The following is a 21,491-nucleotide window of genomic DNA, read 5'->3' as shown; positions in this document are numbered from 1 at the left end:
ACCTCTATCAATTAAACACGCCACACAATGTTGTTTTTGCAAAATATTTATTAAAAAACTAAAGTAAATATGGCAACAAAAACTTAAATAGCAAATGACATGACACTGGCCATAAAGCTTTTACTATATTATTCTAATCAGTCTCTGACAATATCAATAATCAAGTATGTCTCCAGGGGAAGCCACATGTAAACAACCTGAATGCACCTCTATATGGTCAACTGCTAGCTGTTTGAGAACTATTAGATATGCGCCTCTTGCTTTACTAGCACCTGTTCCAGGGCCCTTGTAAAATGTTCCAGGCATACTCAGCTTTAAAAAAAGTGAATGGGAGCAGAAGATGCTCAACACTTTGCAGGATCAGGCCTGGTTCATTTTTAAAGACACAGCAAGTGATCCAACACAACTGTTTTTTTTTCTTTTTCTTTTCTTTTTTTTAAAATAAAGAAAAGGGAATCAGAGCAGCAAGGGAACCTACACCGAAGTTCCTTTTGTTCCTCTCTGAGTCACAGTAACCTCTCATGGGTACCACACTTGAAGCTATTTGTTTATTCTCTTTTTAAAAGCCTAGCAGGGGGAGTAAGTCAAGAGGTGTCTGTTTTCCCCTTGGATAACTCCTCTTAAGGGGAGCTTTGGGTGCACTTCAAAGAGAAAAATAGACCCTCAAGTCTATTAAAGACATATGTCTAATGGAAGCTCTGTTGTTTTTAAAAAGTGGTAAAAAATCTTCAAAAAGCATCCAAGAATTCTAAAAAAACCCTTTTCCGGTTCAGATGATTGACAGGACACGCACTCATTTTGTCTGGTTAGCCATGACTTAAAACCCAAAGAGAAAGTTGTTACAAAATGTTGGCTAAATTAGGAATCCTAAGAGATATATATGAAGACATAGTTGAATATCATTTTAAAAAACCCTTAAGAATGTAAAGCACTATGCCCAGACAACCCTAAGTTTCACTAATGACACAGATATAATCACGGACAACACGTAGAAATAGTCACATTGATGCCAAGGTTTCCATTGTCTGCAAAAAGATGTGCTATAGCTGTATCGAAAACTAGACAGTCGCTGTTCATGATGGCAGCAGCCACCCCATCGTGAATGGAGCGGGGCGTTGCCTCCCAGGTCAGCCTGCGCCGGTTACCATTCAGCTCCAGTCGATAAGCAAAGTTTTCTGCTTGTTTGCGAGTGCCAATGAGCAACACAATAGCAAAAAACTGCTGGTGACCCTCGTACTTCTCCTGTTTCTCCAACACCAGCATGAAATGGTGGCCAAAGCAAGACTGCATCATGACCCAGTCGACGGCTCCTGGCAGGTTAATGTCCGTGGCGAGAAAGACTATGTCTTCTCCCTGAAGGGTGGTAATGCTTTTGTGGGCGTGCATGAGGTGGGACATCACAGCTTCCAAAGAGCCCTGCCATTTACAGGAGGCACCAGGACATGGACAGGAGTAGGGACGGTATTCACAGATATCTTCATGCTCCGGCTTTTCTGTATGGTGGAGTGTCAGGGAACAGCCTGTAGTGGCATACTGGAAGGAGACAAAACACAGGCCATCAAGATATACACGCAGATTTAATGTTCTAAAGCTCCCAGCTGTGAACTGCAAAATGCAGCATCAGTAAGAGCCCTCATTTCATTCTAAATTTTACATTGTATTTTTAAGTGCTCTGGATTCAGAGCTGAGATTTATTTTACCCCCAAATGGATTCCTGCTTCATATGCTTTTAAATGGGAATTGCAAGCCCTTAGATAAACACGAATATTTTATTAGAACACACACTTAGAAAGTGCAGCATTACTAGAATTTATGTACCATTCAATGAAAGATTTTATTTTAATTTAAATGTTTGCAGTCTCACTCTGCCACTGCATGAGAATCAAAGGGAGTGAAACTGACTATTTTCACCATACAAGTAAGATGAAAGCCTAAATAAGTGAGATTTTTGTTTAAAGCTCTCTGTTTTAATAGTCCCTGAGTCACACAGGTAAAGACATGTATTTATTTGTTTTAAATCAGAAAGTGCACCTTTACATTCTTATAGCAAATTCAACACTCCTTAAACAAAGCACATATTTCTTCATCCTTACACAGCAACAGTCCCTTAATGGGAAAGCTTTTCCCCTTCATCCCAGCACCTGATTATCACCATTGTCACAGCTGTGAGACAAGCCAGAGCACTTTCTACACTGACAGCAATAAGCCCTCCACTATACGTACATCCACAATTCAAAAGAAAAAGGACTAAGCAAGAGTTTTCACTCTCCACCTGGCTAAAGAATAACAATGTCTCAGACCGGAGCATAACAGGGGAGGCAAACTTCTTTTCTCAACCTCATCCCTTATCTTTTTCATGCACTGATTTATTTAGAGTCATTTTATTCCCAGTCTCTAGTTAGGGACAAGTCCAAAAACAACCACTAGCTGAGTCACTTTGCTGGAATACACAATGTTATATATTAAGTTTATATGCAACACAGTTAGGAAATGTCAAGTGACCATTCTCATAGCAACCAGTACTTGGCCCTTGTGTAAGGGCCTCATGAAAAGTGCATCTTGGAGTTTCCTGACTTTGTATCATCTAGTGTTTCCACTGATGTGTTGGTGTGGTGATTTTTGTGTATGTATAACATGAGGGGGAAAACGAGTCCAGGAGAGCTGGCTGTATTTTAAAGAATCCTTATTGAGGTTACAGGGACAAACCATCCCGATGTGTAGAAAGAATAGTAAATATGGCAGGCGACCAGCTTGGCTTCACAGTGAAATCCTTGCTGATCTTAAATACAAAAAAGAAGCTTACAAGAAGTGGCAGATTAGACAAGTGACCAGGGATGAGTATAAAAATATTGCTCGGGCATGCAGGAGTGATATCAGGAAGGCCAAATCACACCTGGAGTTGCAGCTAGCAAGAGATGTTAAGAGTAACAAGAAGGGTTTCTTCAGGTATGTCAGCAACAAGAAGAAAGTCAGGGAAAGTGTGGGCCCCTTACTGAATGAGGGAGGCAACCTAGTGACAGAGGATGTGGAAAAAGCTAATGTACTCAATGCTTTTTTGCCTCTGTCTTCACGAACAAGGTCAGCTCCGAGACTACTGCACTGGGCAGCACAGCATGGGGAGGAGGTGACCAGCCCTCTGTGGAGAAAGAAGTGGTTCGGGACTATTTAGAAAAGCTGGATGTGCACAAGTCCATGGGGCCGGATGCGTTGCATCCAAGAGTGCTAAAGGAGTTGGCGGATGTGATTGCAGATCCATTGGCCATTATCTTTGAAAACTCATGGCGATCGGGGGAAGTCCCGGACGACTGGAAAAAGGCTAATGTAGTGCCCATCTTTAAAAAAGGGAAGAAGGAGGATCCTGGGAACTACAGGCCTGTCAGCCTCACCTCAGTCCCTGGAAAAATCATGGAGCAGGTCCTCAAGGAATCGATTCTGAAGCACTTAGAGGAGAGGAAAGTGATCAGGAACAGTCAGCATGGATTCACCAAGGGCAAGTCATGCCTGACTATTCTAATTGCCTTCTATGACGAGATAACAGGTTCTGTGGATGAAGGGAAAGCAGTGGACGTGTTATTCCTTGACTTTAGCAAAGCTTTTGACACGGTCTCCCACAGTATTCTTGCCAGCAAGTTAAAGAAGTATGGGCTGGATGAATGGACTATAAGGTGGATAGAAAGCTGGCTAGATTGTTGGGCTCAACGAGTAGTGATCAATGGCGCCATGTCTAGTTGGCAGCCGGTATCAAGTGGAGTGCCCCAAGGGTCAGTCCTGGGGCCAGTTTTGTTCAATATCTTCATAAATGATCTGGAGGATGGTGTGGATTGCACCCTCAGCAAGTTTGCAGATGACACTAAACTGGGAGGAGAGGTAGATACGCTGGAGGTAGGGATAGGATACAGAGGGACCTAGACAAATTAGAGGATTGGGCCAAAAGAAATCTGATGAGGTTCAACAAGGACAAGGGCAGAGTCCTGCATTTAGGACGGAAGAATCTCATGCACCACTACAGACCGAATGGCTAGGCAGCAGTTCTGCAGAAAAGGACCTAGGGGTTACAGTGGACGACAAGCTGGATATGAGTCAACAGTATGCTGTTGTTGCCAAGAAGGCCAATGGCATTTTGGGATGTATAAGTAGGGGCATTGCCAGCAGATCGAGGGACGTGATCGTTCCCCTCTATTCGACATTGGTGAGGCCTCATCTGGAGTACTGTGTCCAGTTTTGGGCCCCACACTACAAGAAGGATGCGGAAAAATTGGAGAGAGTCCAGCGGAGGGCAACAAAAATGATTAGGGGACTGGAATACATGAGTTATGAGGAGAGGCTGAGGGAACTGGGGATGTTTAGTCTACAGAAGAGAAGAATGAGGGGGGATTTGACAGCTGCTTTCAACTACCTGAAAGGGAGTTCCAAAGAGGATGGCTCTAGACTGTTCTCAGTGGTTGCAGATGACAGAACAAGGAGTAATGGTCTCAAGTTGCAGTGGGGGAGATTTAGGTTGGATATTAGGAAAAACTTTTTCACGAGGAGCGTGGTGAAACACTGGAATGCGTTACCTAGGGAGGTGGTGGAATCTCCTTCCTTAGAAGTTTTTAAGGTCAGGCTTGACAAAGGCCTGGCTGGGATGATTTAATTGGGTGTTGGATCATATTAAAGAAGTTCTGTATTAAAATCACAAATGAATTTGATTCCCCATAGTTTAAATTCCAGGGTATTACTAATTAAGAGGTCTCTGGGTTTTTGGTACTGTTTCTCTCCCTCTATGTGTGAAACTTGCAAGCTGCTAATTGCATTAGTACATTCTAGACAGAGTCTAGACAGAGTCTGTTCTCAAAGCAATTCACACAGAGAGATACTCAAAGCAATACTCTGTAACAACAGAAACAGCACCCAGAGACTCCCCGCCCTTTTGTTGTATTAACAATTGTGATTAAAATAGAGATAGAGGATGTATGTGGATGGATGCTTGGTGTGGATAATAACTGAATTGATCAGGGAGGTGCCAGCCTAAGAATCCAGTGTCCATCGGCTGAAAAAGGCATCAAGTGGAAATAACTAGAGGACCCCCTGGAGGGCAGACTTGAATCCACCCAACAAGCCTCAAGAATGGGAGAACCAAAGAACAAGATAACATCTAGCAGTACGCAGCCGTCACAGGAATGTGCTATCTGCTGATTGATTCAGCAACAGCATGATGAAGCAATTCCCATAGACTGGCATAGGAAGAAATTCCTATAAAAATGGACTCTAGAAAGTGAGAACTTTGGGGTCTGATTCTGCAAACCAACTTCCAGGAGCATCAGACAAGGGCCTGCTCCCTCCTCATGTCCAGGCCAGCTGGCCAGTGGCTTGGCATGAGCAACTCTAAGGCTGGTAACTATGATAACTACCTTGCAGAACCTGTGTGTGTGTGTGTGTATGAATGAATATATGAATAAATATGAGATTGAATGGAATGTTATAGCTATAACTAACTGCTTACTATAATTCTTTCTGTATTCACAATAAATGTGATATTTTGCCTTTTTCCCTTTAATAAGATCCTGCTGGTTTTTAACTTATTGGTATAACATGGGGATCAGTCCTGCTTTGAGCAGGGGGTTGGACTAGATGACCTCCTGAGGTCCCTTCCAACCCTGATATTCTATGATTCTATGTGTGGAGGGGGAAATGGTTACACTTCCTTCAGAAGGAAGAGAAAAATATACTTGGCTGTTTAGTCAGAACTCTAGAAATCATACATTCAAAGAGGAACTTCACATAAAGAATAGAAATAGCTGATCAGGGAAGATTCACAGTGGACAAGGTTAATGCTGACCCCCAAAAGTTTGTTTTGTTTTTTAAATTGGGTTTGCACCCTTTGTTTATACATTATACAAAGAAGGCCCCAAAGGATGTTTTTATTTAAGTTAGCAATATCAGGAATGTCAAGATTTGATGGAGGACCTTAGGTGTTTATTAGAACATCTTACATGTGAACAGAGGACAGGTGAGTTGAATCTTTAAACACAATACCCTTTATCCAAAATGTTCCCCAATCCTTGGAGTTAAGAGGTGATACCAAAATGAAGCAAAAATAATCATAAATAATAATAATAAAAAAAGGCCCCTTTCCCAAGGAATGGGACAGAGGACTAAGCTACCAGCTTTAGGTGTAAGAATGGCAAAAACTCAGTGATCTAGAAGCTGAATTAAATACCAAATACGAAAATACCAACAAGTCTGGAGAGAGTTTCTGGTGATATGAACAAGTAAAAAAAGGGTTGTTTCTTAATAATTATCTGACCAATTTTTTAAAAAAATCAAGGTTAAATGCAATTTTTCCAAATGTTTAAAAAATAAACAGCTATTTCTGAGTCAGAACAAGCACAAGGAATTTCAGTTCCAAGGGTTAAATGCCTGAGAAACAAGGGCTTAGATTCAATATCATCTCAGTTATTATACATATCATGCTGCTAACGTGGAAGAACACGAGAGTACAGACTTCTGTTTCAGATGTCACTAAAGAGTTAATGCATTTACTGGTTTCAGAGTAACAGCCGTGTTAGTCTGTATTCGTAAAAAGAAAAGGAGTACTTGTGGCACCTTAGAGACTAACCAGTTTATTTGAGCATGAGCTTTCGTGAGCAAGGAGGAGAGTGAGTTTGTATGTGTGTGTGGGGGGGGGAAGGGTGAGAAAACCTGGATTTGTGCTGGAAATGGCCCTACTTGATGATCACTTTAGATAAGCTGTTGCCAGCAGGAGAGTGGGGTGGGAGGAAGTTTTGTTTCATGGTCTCTGTGTGTATATAATGTCTTCTGCAGTTTCCACGATATGCTATGCATCCGATGAAGTGAGCTGTAGCTCACGAAAGCTCATGCTCAAATAAACTGGTTAGTCTCTAAGGTGCCACAAGTACTCCTTTTCTTAATGCATTTACTGTATCCGCCCCTCCCCCCACTATTTAATCCTCTGCTAAGAGATTTGTTTAGGTATGCCAGTGAGCAGACAAGCCATGAGTTCTGCACCACCACAGTGACAGTAGAAAGAAGCGGTCCGAGTGTCAAAAGGGGGGGCGCGCCACAATTGAGGCCAAATGCTGCAATTTGTCAGGATTGCAGCACTGCTGTTTGCACACTCATGTATGCAACAGAAGATTGTTCCAGACACAGTGATAGGTGCAGGCAGACATGAAACAAGTCAGTCTTAAGCCTAAGCATTCTTCCCCGGAAAAGATTTTAGCCCTATTGCTGCTCACGGTGCAAATAAGTCCTTATGATAGTGACACACTTGTTTGGAAGTTAAAAACAAAACAGAATGCAAGAGAGAACTAAAGTTCAAGTATATTGATGCTCGTGGCACAGAAAAGGCAATATTTTAGAGCAAGTCCAAGTGAAGGGACAGTGATTTGTTAGAAGAACCATCACTCTAAGTACTTTACATTTCTTTTAAAAAACGTAGCCTATCACTTACCAAATTTTTTAAAAACCAACTTTCAACAGCCCCCAAACACCGCACTTTGTTGCTGGAAAGCTGCTCTCGTGGCATAACGCTCTTACTTGTCATTTAAGGACAGTGCCCCAAAGGGTTAAATAGGAGTTTCCGGATGGATGTTCAGTATTTGAAAAGTGTGAGCTCTGGTGATGTGGATAAGCCTTGCCCAAAATTATATGGTATGTGAGAGTGCTGCTTTAGCTTTTGACCTCATCCCTGCCACGTGAAGCATTCAGTTAAATATAGATTTAGATGCCCAACCCACAATGATATTTTTCTAAGCCTGTTAAATAGAGTGTCACAGCCCTGAATCCCAACCGTCTTTTGTATGCTCCAGTACCTTCCATTTGTTAGCAGGCTTCTTAGTTAGAAGTAGCTAGCCCTATAGCACCCTTCGCAAACCTCTGCTTCTCTAGCAAAGCTGCATTTTCTGCTACAGCTAAACTAGGCAGAGGCCAAACAATTTTATGTAAAACGAAGCCAGTAACTTCACTCAGAACGATCAACCTCAATTCAGCACAGTGCAAACAATGCAGAGGGGCTCCACTATAGAAGCGAGGTCTACACATTAAAAAACAAAACATGAGAACAATAAAATATCAGAAGGGTAAATACTGGGAAAATAAACATCCATCAGGAAAAGATAGAGAATGAAAGCAGAATTGGAACTATTAATAAAAATGTCAAAACATCATCTACTTCTTTCACAGCCTTGTGTCCTGCAAGCCTTAAAAGAACCTGTTGTGCCTCAAAATTAGAAAGTATAATCTGATGTTAAGACTCTTGTTAGATCTTGGACAAATGGAATAAATAATTCAAATCAGAATCATAAAGCATAAGGACAGAAGGGACCACCAAACCACCTATATCACAGGCCACCAACTCCATCCCGCACGCACTCACAACCCCAACAACTGAAATTAGACCGAAGTATCACAGCCCACAGGACGCTAAAGTATTATGCACCACAGTGAGAAAATAGAAGGGACTGACATGCACTTTTGCCTGAGATGCCTACAATGACAGTAAAATGACTGAGATAATCCTGGCAAGTGCACCACACCCACATGCTGCAGAGGAAGGCAAAAAACTCCCCCGCAAAGTCACTGCCAGTCTGACCTGGTGGAAATTCCTGTCTAACCTCATCCACATATGTCTATCAGTTAGACCCTGAGCATGTGAGCAAGAACCAGCCAACCATGCACTTGAGAGCGAGAGAATGCTTGTTTTACCTTTCTAGTTTTGAAAAATTTAAAATAAGGTTTGAAGTCATGGGACACAATCAGTGCTAGATTACCGGGAAGAGAGTAAATAATATGCATCACATAAATAGGAAATGCCAAACAACTGGCATAATATTTACCTGACTGGGAAAGCTGTCATTCTACCACCCTATGTGATGTGTTTATTTGTGTCTGGACAATTAAAATTAAGGGTCGCATATCTGTCTAACAATGAAAGATTATTTTTTCTATGTATGTTAACAGTCAGACTTAGTTTGCCTTGTTTATGTAAACTTCTGATAAAGTTGCGAGGTAACCGTGAAGCACAGAAGGAAGTTCAATTTTTTTCTCAAGTCAAAAGTTCATTACACAATACTGTGAGTTTATCAGGTTTTCTTGTAGTAAGTACACTTGTCTTTAGAGGGCTTAGAAGCATCTGATTATCTGGTGGTAGAGTTGGCTGGAAGGCAAGATGTGCAACTGGCGTATTTCTTGAAATGACATCTCTATATCTAATGTACCTGTGGTCTAACTTCATAAAGTGCTGAGCACCACCGTTCCCAGTGATGTCGGGAAATGTGGGTTTAAAACCTCTGAAAAAAAATCAAGCCACTTACTTCCCTGAGACTCCTGGAATATATGCAATAACGAAAAATACAGAAATCTGACTATTTCCTTCCTAATTTGCAAAATGTATTCTTATATCAAATTACTCACATCACTAAGAACCTATTTATTTGGCAATGGGGGGAAATCCTAAAACATTTTCAAATATATATATTTGTATTAAATGTAACTGGGCACATTCCATGTAGTTGCTCATTAGCAAGTTTGCTACAAATGTACAGGTTTCAGAGTAGCAGCCGTGTTAGTCTGTATCCGCAAAAAGAAAAGGAGTACTTGTGGCCCCTTAGAGACTAACAAATTTATTTGAGCATCAGCTTTCGTGAGCTACAGCTCACTTCATATCCGATGAAGTGAGCTGTAGTTCACAAAAGCTGATGCTCAAATAAATTTGTTAGTAGTCTCCAAGGGACCACAAGTACTCCTTTTCTTTTTACAAATGTATAGAAGACATTCCCCCCAGTGGAGTCCTCAAAGCTAATACAAGGGGACTAAGTTTATGGCTGTGTAAATCTGAAGCAAATTCTATCATAAACTAAAACACAAGCAGGCAGTAGCATGTGTTTTAACACTATCAGGAGTGCAGTTCTGCACAGGGTTCTGTCATTTCTGTGGCCACAGCAATGATCACTCAGGCATGAATGGTTCTGTTTGTGAAGTACTATCATGAAAGGTAATGCTAAAATATGGCAGAATACACAAATATTGACAGGTTTCAGAGTAACAGCCGTGTTAGTCTGTATTCGCAAAAAGAAAAGGAGTACTTGTGGCACCTTAGAGACTAACCAATTTATTTGAGCATGAGCTTTCGTGAGCTACATCGGATGCATCCGATGAAGTGAGCTGTAGCTCACGAAAGCTTATGCTCAAATAAATTGGTTAGTCTCTAAGGTGCCACAAGTACTCCTTTTCTTTACACAAATATTGGTTAACGTGTAAATATATGAAGTCTCTGCGGTTTTATAGCTCAAAGTAAACAGCAGCATTTAAAACTCTAATTATTTCACTGCAAATTTTTGAATAAGTAGTTCATCTATAAAAGCACATTGCACCACTCAGTTCGCTAGGCCACATTGCAGTAGTTCAGTTGCTTAGGAAGATGAAATTTGGCAATAATTAATTAGATTTTAATAGCCCTTCATACGTCTGTGCGTTCACAAGGTTTATTTTCTCCAATCTACAGCATCCTTACAAAGTCACCTGAGGCCACAAGAGAAGCTAAATCCATATAAAAAAGCCTCCCTGACTAAACAGTGCTTTTCTACAGCTAACCAGTTCCATATTTATTTAAAAGAGGAAAGGTAGCAAGATGATATTTCAGCATGTGTTTAATGAGGATTTTGAGTCAGAGGATGATGTGCATTTCTAGTTTTGAAAAGCGTGCCTAGAGCATTCTGTAAGCATTTTAAAATTTCAGTGACTTAACACTTATCTCCTGTAAGACTCACCTCTTTCATAATGCCCATAAGAAGCAAGTAGATAATTATACAATGCTATATATATTTTCAAAAAGCCTTTGTAACCCATCCAGACGGGCACAGGGAAAAGTAAGAAACCACATGACCTCATTCCTATAAACCTTTCTATTTTCTCTATTGTACACTTTTGGGAACTGTAAAAACAATAAATAGATGCTTTCTAAGCATGGAAGACAAATGCCAGTGAAAAATACCCCGGTTAATGTCACTTTATTGCTGTTTGGGAGGAGTATGTGCAGCAGCATAGAAATTACTCGTGGTAAAGAAAGACACCTCCCTCTCCCCCATAAAAAGAGAGGCTGGGAGAGGAGTAGAAAGTAGAAGAGATTCTTAGTATTTCCACCCCTTTTCCATCCATGAGAGGCAGAAAGCTCCTTCTACTTCCCAACAGCTAGCAGGAAGTAGGATTTCCAATTTAGCAGGTTCCTACCAGCCAGAGGCTGAGGCGAAGGATGGAACTCCAAAGAGCAGAAACATCAGCCCGGGAAAACCCCAGCCGTCTCCCCATTCTCCAACAGTTAGGGAAGACAGAGGAGTAGTTAGTTGCCACTCCATCTTTCATATCCACCTCTGGCATGCTCTTCAGACCCTGTACTAACTGGTGCCTATATATGGCAATGACCCAATTCTATGTTTTCTATAGGCCTCCTGTGGGAGACTTGGATGCGTAAAGAAATGCAAGATCAGGTCCCAGCCTGTTTCACACAGGCAACTGAACACTATCAGCGTTAACAGCTTTCAGTCACTCAGGCTACATCTGAACTCGTAAGACAGAGATAAAAAGCTCCAAATCCCATCACCAAGTAAGTCTCTGAGCTTATCCCATGCCTTTCCCCCCCACCCCCTCAATTATTCCATCTTCCAATCTAAGCTACATCCCTCCCCCTTTCCCTGTCAGTGTTAATGGTATCAGAGTAGCTCTGCAGGGTCAGAACATACCAAGCAAGATAAGTTAATTGCAAAGGTAATATTGGAAAGAATTTTGGAAAAATGGTTTCCTCAACTGCAACAGAAGTAAAGGCTCCAAAATGCAAATTTAAGCTTTGTAATTAACGTTGTGCTATCTACACCTCCACATATGTTTCAAGCAACGATTGAACACTTTAAAGAATATGTGGACTCAATTCACCATAGCTGGCGTCCTTCCCAAATGTATACTGACACAGCACTTAAACTATTAGTTTGGAACTTCCTGTGAATTGAATTGCCTTGCATCTGCACTGAAGATCAACAGTGGATCTGCTGGGACTCACTGCCCAGAAATAGACCAAAGAGAAAGTCTGAGACAATTCTAGAGACGAGGGGAAGGATATAAGTGCCCAACAGACAGTAAGATTATTTCTACTTGTTTTCTTCCACTCCTTATTTTATATTGTCTCTGTCTCACAATTAGTAGTAGTTTGCAGGAAAGTTTTTTTCCAATTAAACTATTAAGGTCCATGTACTTAATGTTTCCCATGACCCTATCCAAAACAAGATAACTGAGCTGCAAAAGGGAGTGGGGTGGGAAAGGGTGTGTGTGTACATTTTCTTGCTTCTTTACGATGTTTAAAGAAGGCGCAAAAAAAATTCCGCTTAGTTTTATTTACATTAGTCAGTCAGGGTTTATCTGTGCCGAGAGCTTCTGGCCAACTGGAGAACTGATAGGTTAATAACAGATATACCAAAGAGGAGAAACTTGACTCAGAAAGAGATGAGGTGCTTTTTATTCAAACTGTTTAAACCTTTTTAGGTTTTATTGGTTACACCTTTTTATTTAAAGAACAGGAGAGAAAAGAACTTGGTTAAAGAATCAACAAGCCAATCTTTTGTTTTATCCTGTAAAGTGAACTGGTTAAATGTATTTGCTTTGCTAAAAATATCACTATAAAATGGAGAAAATAGCTTGATTAAAGGAAAGCCTGAGTAGAGGGAGCTGTTTTCACCAAGGTTTGTAATCGCTTGTAAGTATTTCCTACCACTAGCAGTGAGGCTAGGAGACATGTAAGTAAGTGTTCTTGAACTTGGGGGGAAAAAAAATCATCCTTTCAGGTAAGGTCTCAGAAAGCTTTCTGTGCCCATTTCTGAGTCATCCAAGATGCTCTCCAACAACAGAAGACAAGTCTTGACATTTCCAGTATTTAACATCTACATTCACACACCCCTTCAGGCCTCCTTTAATCATCATAAAGCAGCAATAAATAAATAAATAAATAAATACAATAAAGCATAAGTTCAACCTGGCAATGGCAGGTTTTCAGCCTAGATGGACCTCTAGTCAGTTTCAATACAAAATGAACTGTAATATTGTGATCAGAATAGTTGCTTTGGGGAGTGATGCATTGATTTTGTTAAGGGCAACTAGGAAATACTAACTGTCACTGAAGATTAAGACAGGATACTTTAAAAAATGAAAACTAGGCAAGCAAGCATATCTGAAAAGAATGCATGGAATGTTTCGGTCTTTTTAGGCCAAGAATGCATCACAGCGGGGCATCTGACTCTCTGAACTTCTTCCTATATTGGATTTAAAAAGAAAAGCTGTGTTTTAGTTCTACATTCCATGTTATTACAATCATGAGATTAATTCTCATTTGAAAACGGAATAGAGAGAAACAGACTCCTATGTTCCTAAAAACTCAATAAAACACCTAAACTCATCCCACCTTGTCCTGTGATGTAGTTCACAAGCTAAATAGGTGTCTCAACTAAGGACTGTCACTGAACTTAAAATGTTGAAGTAAGTGGCACTGATGATTCATTCAGGAGGTGTCATTCTTCCCTCTGAGTCAGTAATGAATCTTGCAGATTGTTATGGGGCACTATATGGCTATGGACTGGCTTTCAGAGGTTATACAGAATTAATGACCATAAATATCCCATGGCACCCTTCGTAAGAGTACTGATCTTAACAAGAAAAGGAGTACTTGTGGCACCTTAGAGACTAACAAATTTATTTGAGCATAAGTTTTCGTGAGCTACAGCTCACTTCATCGGATGCATTCAGTGAAAGCTTATGCTCAAATAAATTGGTTAGTCTCTAAGGTGCCACAAGTACTCCTTTTTCTTTTGCGAATACAGACTAACACGGCTGCTACTCTGAAACCTGATCTTAACAAGTGTTCTGTTCAACCTGGGTCGTCATGTTCTGCCTCCTTCTGTTATCAGGCATTCTCTCTCACGTCTTGTCATGAAGTTACATTCAACAGCAAAGAGAAGCAACACCATTCGGTGTCACAACCACTATTGGCTTCAGCCATTATTGTATCGTTGTGAGGCTTAGCTGTCTTGTCAGGTGCTTTGAGACATTATGAAAGTATAAAGGGTTAAAGGATATCTAGCTAAAGTTTTAAGAATAATTGAATTACATTTGCATCTCCAAAACCTATATTGGGAAAGATATGTACTTCAGAACAGTTCACTAAGTTTTTAAAAGAAAGCAGTTTCAAAATGCAGTAAGATTTAAATATTTAATCTGCCTACCTGAAAAACTGTGAAGTTCCGAATTAAATCTAAAGATGTCAACTATAATTAGTGACAGGACAGCTTGTTCATCCCTCTCTCTCTCTCTCTCTCTGAAGGACTACAGAAAATTGGCTGAAGAGATGTAACAGATGCCCCATTCCCATGGCTAAATAGTTCTTTTAAAAACAGAATTAAGCTACCTCGCAAAACACTTCTAACTTCATAAAGGCAGGATGACTGTGCCAAATAGTAAGAACAAAAGAGACATTCTGCATCCAATTTACTGCAAACTAGAACGAAAGTAGTCAATTTAAAAAAAAAAAAATCAGTGAAATTCATTTAATGCTAGTGATGTATGACGCTCCACACTGCTGAAGCATGTAGCTGGCCTATGGAGTTTCAGGTAAGTGCCCTCTTTTTAGTACAGCGTGTGTTCTGTTTGTAAAGCTTTAAAAATAGGAACTGGAGACTTAGCAGAGGGGCATTTACCAGATTCTTCACAGGTACAGCAGTGGAGTTCCACTGTGAGAATTACTTCACCTCCTTAATGTACACTGAGGCATTGCATGGAGCAGCAGCCGGAGACTCACAACTTCAGGCCTTGAAAGAAGGAAAAGCTCACAGTAAATGTTATTTAAATTGAAAACCAACAGAGCATCTACCCCCACAAACTGCCAAACAAACCTGCCATTGTTTGTTTTTGATTAATCTGAGAAAAATCCTAGAAATCCTCCCGTAACTGCAAACTATCATATCTCTTGGTCTTGCTAGCAATAGGAATTTAATATAAACTCACTTATACTATAGTTCAATTAAGTGCTGATTATCAGACCTCTTGCGCATCAACCTCCCTGTGGTAATTTAAAATCATTCTTGAAGGAAATCCAGCAATAGTAATGTTTATTACAACTTTAGATTTCCAAACAATGCAGTTGGCAGAGAGTCACACAACCAAATACTCATGCATTCTTGCTTCACTTACGGATTCACAGGGTCTGGTCTTTGCCCTCTAGCCTATGATCAGTCCCCTGGGAGTGACTCTTAAGCATACCAAATCCCCCGGGGTCACACAGTTCCACAGAGACAGGCCCATGGCCTCCAAGACTGAGTATTTGTCTCTCTCTGTCGCTCCCTGTAAGGAATCTAGCCAAGCCAGACTCCTGCAGGAGGCTTGTACCCTTTGGGCGCAATGGTCTCAGTGAGCATTTGCTGTGATATGGGAAGCCTTTTCTAAACAAGGTAACAATTTATTAGTCACTTGGCACACAGAACCAGAACGTCCTTGGGTTAGCAAAGAGAGAAAAGTTCTGTCAATTCTGGTCAAACCAGTGCCATGAGCAAGCCAAGCTCTAATCTAATGGATTCCATCTCAGGCTCTCTCTCTCTCTTTGTCCACCCAAATGACAGCAGCCATCCTCTTCCAGAAGCAAACTCTTTAACTTTGTGGTGGGCAAACTACGGCCTGGGGGCCTCATCCGGCCCTTCAGATGTTTTAATCTGGCCCTTGAGCTCCTGCTGGGGAGTAAGGGGGAGGGGGGGCGCTTGCTCTGCACAGCTCCCTGAAGCGGTGGCATGTCCCGCCTCTGGCTCCTACAGCTCCGCACGCTGCCCTGCCACAAATGCCTCCCCTGCAGCTCCCATTGGCTAGCAAATCCTCCACGTAGGAGCCAGAGCAGGGAAATGCTGCTGCTTCTGGGAACTGTTTGAGGCCGAGAGCCTGCACCCTTGACCCCCTCCCACACCCCAACCCCCTGCTCCAGCCTGGAGTCCCCTCCCACACTCTGAACTCCTAATTTCTGGGCCCACCCCAGAACCTGTATCCCCAGCCAGAGCCCTCACTCCCTCCCACACCCCAGCCCCCAATTTTGTGTGCATTCATGGCCCACCATACAATTTCGATACCCAGATGCGGCCCTCGGGCCAAAAAGTTTGCCCACCCCTGCCTTAACTCCTTCCTGTCCCAGATCAGTTCTTTGTTGTCAAGCTGGGGTCTCTTCTCAGCTTCCCTGCTGAGAGGTGGGGAGAAAACCACCTTCCTCCTGGCCATTGTTTCCTAGGTGTCAATGTTCTGGCCCCTGAGGCTTTCCATTGTCTCTTTTGGACTCTGCATTAATAGGGGTTGCTTTCAGCAGGTTCCAGCCAGTTCCTCAACAACCCTATTCATTGCAGCCTAGGCAGCAAGACAACACCCACACCTCATGTCCTGTGCGCTGCTCCCAAGAGCAGGCTTAACTCTTTTTCCTCCTCTGGGTAGCAATGCAAAGTACACAGGTGTTTCATAAAAATATTACAGAAAATCCTAACTTCCTCACAGCTTCTCTAGACGGTTAATAGCTTTTTGGAATTGATTGGCAAGACACTGGCCAAAAGAAGAGTCTGACCTGTCCTGAAAGACTTCTCAGCACCAGGCAACAAGGTTGGCCTGAAAGAGACTTCTCAGCACAAGGCAACTTTTATGCTGCAACAGCTAATATTCTGCCGATATCCCCACAACGTTCCCAGCCAGGTTTTAAGAACACCCTAACAGATCATGATCATACAATCCACCTCAGGTTTTACACTGAGACCAGTGCATAGCTGGAATAGGAGTTAGTGACTTTCCACCCAGCACTGACTTAACTCCTCTAGTGAAAGAAAACAACATCAGTAACACTTATTTATGTAAAAGCAGCAAAGACTCCTGCGGCACCTTATAGACTAACAGACGTATTGGAGCATAAGCTTTCGTGGGTGAATACCTACATGTCTACATGCATCCGACGAAGTGGGTATGCCACAGGACTCTGCCGCTTTTACAGATCCAGACTAACACGGCTACCCCTCTGATACTTATTCATGTATCTTGCTATCAAGTCTCAGGGCCCTGCCTAAAAGAGCTCTCACTTTTTTCGGGGGTGGGTGGGATACTTTTGATTGGACACATTATGCATTAGAACTTGAGCCCAATGAGTAAGAATTCCAGGTAAGAATAAAATGTTTTAAAAAACAGGTGATGACAGACACTAAAAACTGAAGTAAATATCACTCCTGGAGCGCTGCTGTTGGCTGCATGTGACCCTGCAAACTAAACTACAGAACCTTAAATATTGGCAGGACATGAGGAAAAAAAATACTTAAAAAGGAATATGTAAAACAAACTGGAGTTTTAAGGACAAGCCTCACTTTGGAAAATCAGAGTGAGCAAAAATACTCTTAGCTGTAGAACACAGGACATACAGCGGGGTGGAAAATGAGCAGCCATTAATGGCCTGCTGTCACTTTTTTCAACCAGAAGGAAAATTCACTATAAGCATCAACTCCAGTCAAGGCTCTACATTAACGCTATGGAGCAAAACAGTCTATTCCTTTTGTAACATTTCCTATTGCCCCAGTTCTTCAAGTAGATGTGATAATATGAACTCTTGAGCTTGTGTGCAGGCTAACTGCAGGATCTGGGGTTGTTTGTAAAAATCAAAGTTCTGCTAGATGTAGCAAGAATCTGTATAATACACCTTGTATGCTTATGTCCATAAGGAAATATTTTAAGATATATTTCACACAATCTATGTGTGTTTCAATGAACAGACACACCAAAGAAAACCAAAGCTCTTAAATTCAAATGAAACTTTTCTAAATATTCTTTGGGGCTTATCTTGGAGTGATCAACACTTTATTTAAAAGGACACTGACAATTTGAAATCTAATCAATTACAGAAGTGAATGAACAGTAGTCTCAGGTACTACATCTGTCTCTGATTCCCTTGGTCTATCAATCACATTACCTATTTTTTAAAATATATTTTTCTGTTCCTTGGTACTGTAAGAGAGACCCACCCAAAATACAGAGAACTATGCCAGGGGAAAGATGTGAAACTGATTAAATACGAAAGTGCTGTCTATAGGCATAAAGTAAGCAAACTGAAAATGAGAGGACAGGTTTTTTCTCTCTGATCTCTTGGAATTGTAATAGTGTTCTAAACAAATAGGTAAAATGTATTCAGTGATCATGACTTTCAAAATATATTGTGTCCCTCTTAGTCACAAAATTAAATCACAGGCCTACTTATATAAACCTTAACCCCCTACTTCTTTCCAGTGATTTAATTAGAGATGGCCATTTGTCCTACAAAAGAAGCAGTATACTGCATGAAGAATAATACAGTAGAGTGGTCTAAACCCTCTGCAACGTGAAAGAGGTCTCTGCAAGAATCTAAGTGTGTGAGATATTACTTTTAAAAATTAGATGCTTATGTAATTTTTAATCGTTGATTGTTTTAAAAGCCTTAATGGTGTAGTTACGCATTATGCCACTGTGTAGCAGCATGGCTATCAAACAGGATTAAGGCAAGACAGCAGCTCTAAATTGTAAACAGGTATGCAGAAGAGCCACGCTGTCGGTATCTTTAAGACAAAGAACAATAGGATATATATTCTCTGTATTCTTATTGCTCATGTGGGTGTCCCCCCCAAATTCTCCTGGGGAAAGGAACTGTGCTCCTAGCAAGAGGCCATTTGTCTATTGACCGGGCTGGGAGTGGAAGACCCCCTGTGTTTCTGCTGGAATGGGGTGAGACAGGCTGCTACTGGGGTTCCTCAGGCTCGTACTGATGTGGGGAGCTTCTCCTGCTTCTGCTGGGAAAGGGGGCAGCGATTTGTTTAAAAGCCATATAAATAACTAGGACAGGAGCCTCCCTCTGGTATGGCGGAGAGGTGCAGAATGTTTCTGTTGACTGGAATCTGGAAAGGAGAGGCGAAACTTTCACGATCTCGCCTCTCTGCAAAATTCTGCGACATCTCGGGAGTTGAGAGGGCAGGTCTCCTTCTTAGTGACCCAGGGGGCAAGGGCTCCCTACTGGCAGCTCTTGGAGGAGCCTTTGCTTTGTGGCTCTGCAGAAGTGACAGCAGCATTCCGGTCCAGAGGCGATCAGAGGCACAAGGAGTTTAGCTCCATCCAGGCACCCCTGGGACCCTGTCGGCCGGAGCAGGCAAAGGGCTTGGAGGATGCTCTTACCTTGCAGGGGAAGAGGACAGCCGAGGCCACTTTCTCCATGGCCAGGTTCCTGATGCTTGGGGTCAGGGATCCCCTGCACGTGGGGCAGCAGCTCAGTTTCTGCCGGCATTGATTGCACACCAGATGCCCGGCCTGGCACTGCAGGATCGGGGGCAGCACATAGTCGAAGCAGACGGGGCACTCAAACAGCGAGGTCAGCTCGTGGTGCTGAGGCGAGACCGGCCCGCCGCCGCCGCCTCCTCCGGGGCCTGAGATCACAGCGGCCGCGGCGGGTAGCGCGGAGGAGCCGGGGCCGGCAGCCGAGATGGTGGCGGCGGCAGTGGGGGCAGCAGCGGGGGACGGGGCGTGCTGCTGCTTGCCGCAGGGTTTGTTAGCGCTGGGTCCGGCGGAGGACGGGCGGCTCATCGCGGTCCGAACCAACCATCGAACTGCGGGCACCTGGGTGGCCACTCACCGAAACCCGGCGGGACCCGCGCGACGGACCGGCTCCGGGGCCGCTGTCGGGAGCGGGCCGCCGCCAGCAGCCGATGGGCCGCCGCGGACGTTCCAAAGTGTAGCAGCGTTCCAGAGGGCTGTCCCGGCGTTCCGAGAGCGGCCCCGCCAACCGCCGCGCTTCCCGGGCCGAGCGCGCCACGCGCGGGTCCTCAGCCCAGCGTCTGCACCATTGGTCTGACGCAAGCGAGAGAGGCAGGAAGAGGGTGTAGCGCCGAAGCCTGCTCCCCGGCGGGTTCGGCTCCCCGTGCCTGGCTCTTACTGAGCATGCCCCAGCCGCCCGGGCTGCTGTCCCTCCTCGTCCTAGTCTGCTCTGGGATCCGCCCGGCGAGGCGGCGAAGGCAGAGGAGACCCGGGGGTGGGCGAGGAAATGGGGTAGGAGTTGCACGAGCAGAAGAGGAAGGCGTTTGCTGACACTCCACTGGGGGAGGCAGGCCCACACTGGCATGTCTGACGTGTAGGAGCCCCCTTCCACCGCCCGGGGGTGGTGGGTGAGGGCCGCCTCTGCTCGTCTCCATGGGACTGCGTGGCTGCTAACATGGCTGGCGCAAGCCAGTGGGGGAAACGGCACAGAAAGCGCCAGGAGGCACTGAGCTTGCACCAAGGGAGCTGCGATCTACTATGCGTCCATCACCATAGCACTTTGCAGCAATAAAGGGTGGTGGAGGGGCTGCCACGTGGTGAGGTTCATGGGTAGGGTGACTAATTGAGATTCACGGTAGCAGGCCAAGCTAGTGTTTTTGCAGCGCACAGGTATGGTAGTTATTCTAAAAAATGGCCTGTGGCTGCAGGAGTAAGGGTACGCCAAGGCTCCTGCTGCCCAAGAGCTTCTTTGCGACGAGTCTCCGCCTCTTCGGAATCTCGTGCATGCTGTGGGATGCATTTAGTCCAAGAGCAGATTTTTTTTAATGATGTCATCCACCCATGTTTTGCGCTGAAACGTGTATCTTGCTGATTTGACACACGAGTACTATGTGCGTTAGAAAGAGACTGATCCTGATAAGGAGCGCACGTTGTGGGAGACCTGATCCATTTTTAGGTGAGATATGGTTGCTGTTCAGCAGATCCACTCATATGCGGCTCATCAACTGGAGGCTTGATGTAAAAGCCACGTCTTATTGCTTTGCTGGAGTGCACACTGCATACGTAGGTGGGGGCGGAGGCTAAAGTTTCCCATGCATTCCCTTCGCTCGGAGATGACGACCGGGTGTGTGGCATGTGGCTTTTTTAGACACAACAAATCCTGCATCTGGGCAGGGGCGGGGGTTAGACTGGGTAACCCTTGCAGTCCCTTCTAACCCTACGATTCTATGTCTGCTGGAATTGCAAGTGTGTGTGTGAGAGAGAGAGGGCAAATAGAGTAAAGGCACCCTCCCGCATAATGGATTATTGGTGCTGTGCACCATGGCACATTTAGCACACTTTTAAAACGTAAATTAATCTCAAATCATGTTACACAAGTCTTTTATGACTAGCAGTCACTCCATATATTCTAACTTTACATGAACACACGACATAATCACTTCAAAAATTCCTTTGGCAGATTTTAAGATAATGTAAAATTCAGAGTGCTTTTTCAATATTTTCTGTGGTTAATATCAGGGATGTGAAAGTTAGAAACCCTTGTTTGGCAAACACTAATGCATATACAGAATTTTGATGCACATGCCTAAGAGTTTGCAGGACCAGGGCTAAAGCAAGTGTAATTAAGCATCGGAGAATAACACAGTTCTCACTCTTCAGGTTGAGTGCAGCAAGTCAGATAC

General features: G+C 43.3%; 1 protein-coding gene across 1 annotated transcript; it reads right to left on the bottom strand.

The window, feature by feature from the left end:
* Positions 1 to 30: 30 nt before the first annotated feature.
* On the bottom strand, positions 31 to 20,813 carry SIAH2 (siah E3 ubiquitin protein ligase 2). The gene is made up of 2 exons (XM_037909168.2): positions 19,234 to 20,813; positions 31 to 1,533 (listed from the first exon to the last, which is right to left on the bottom strand). The coding sequence occupies exons 1-2, from the start codon at positions 19,636 to 19,638 to the stop codon at positions 976 to 978; spliced, it is 963 nt and encodes a 320-aa protein (XP_037765096.1). The 5' UTR covers positions 19,639 to 20,813; the 3' UTR covers positions 31 to 975.
* Positions 20,814 to 21,491: the final 678 nt, after the last annotated feature.

Source organism: Chelonia mydas, chromosome 9, assembly GCF_015237465.2.
Source record: "Chelonia mydas isolate rCheMyd1 chromosome 9, rCheMyd1.pri.v2, whole genome shotgun sequence".
Lineage (NCBI taxonomy): Eukaryota > Metazoa > Chordata > Testudines > Cheloniidae > Chelonia > Chelonia mydas.
The sequence above is the reverse complement of the archived record's forward strand: the minus strand, read 5'-3'. Positions and strand labels throughout refer to the sequence as shown.

What these genes read in the sequence shown, in the direction of transcription:
- SIAH2 (XM_037909168.2), bottom strand. Translation starts at nt 19,638, where the DNA reads ATGAGCCGCCCGTCCTCCGCCGGACCCAGCGCTAACAAACCCTGCGGC. An exon ending in CTGTCCTCTTCCCCTGCAAG is followed by an intron (nt 1,534 to 19,233) that starts GTAAGAGCATCC and finishes GTCTCCTTCCAG; the next exon opens with TATGCCACTACAGGCTGTTC.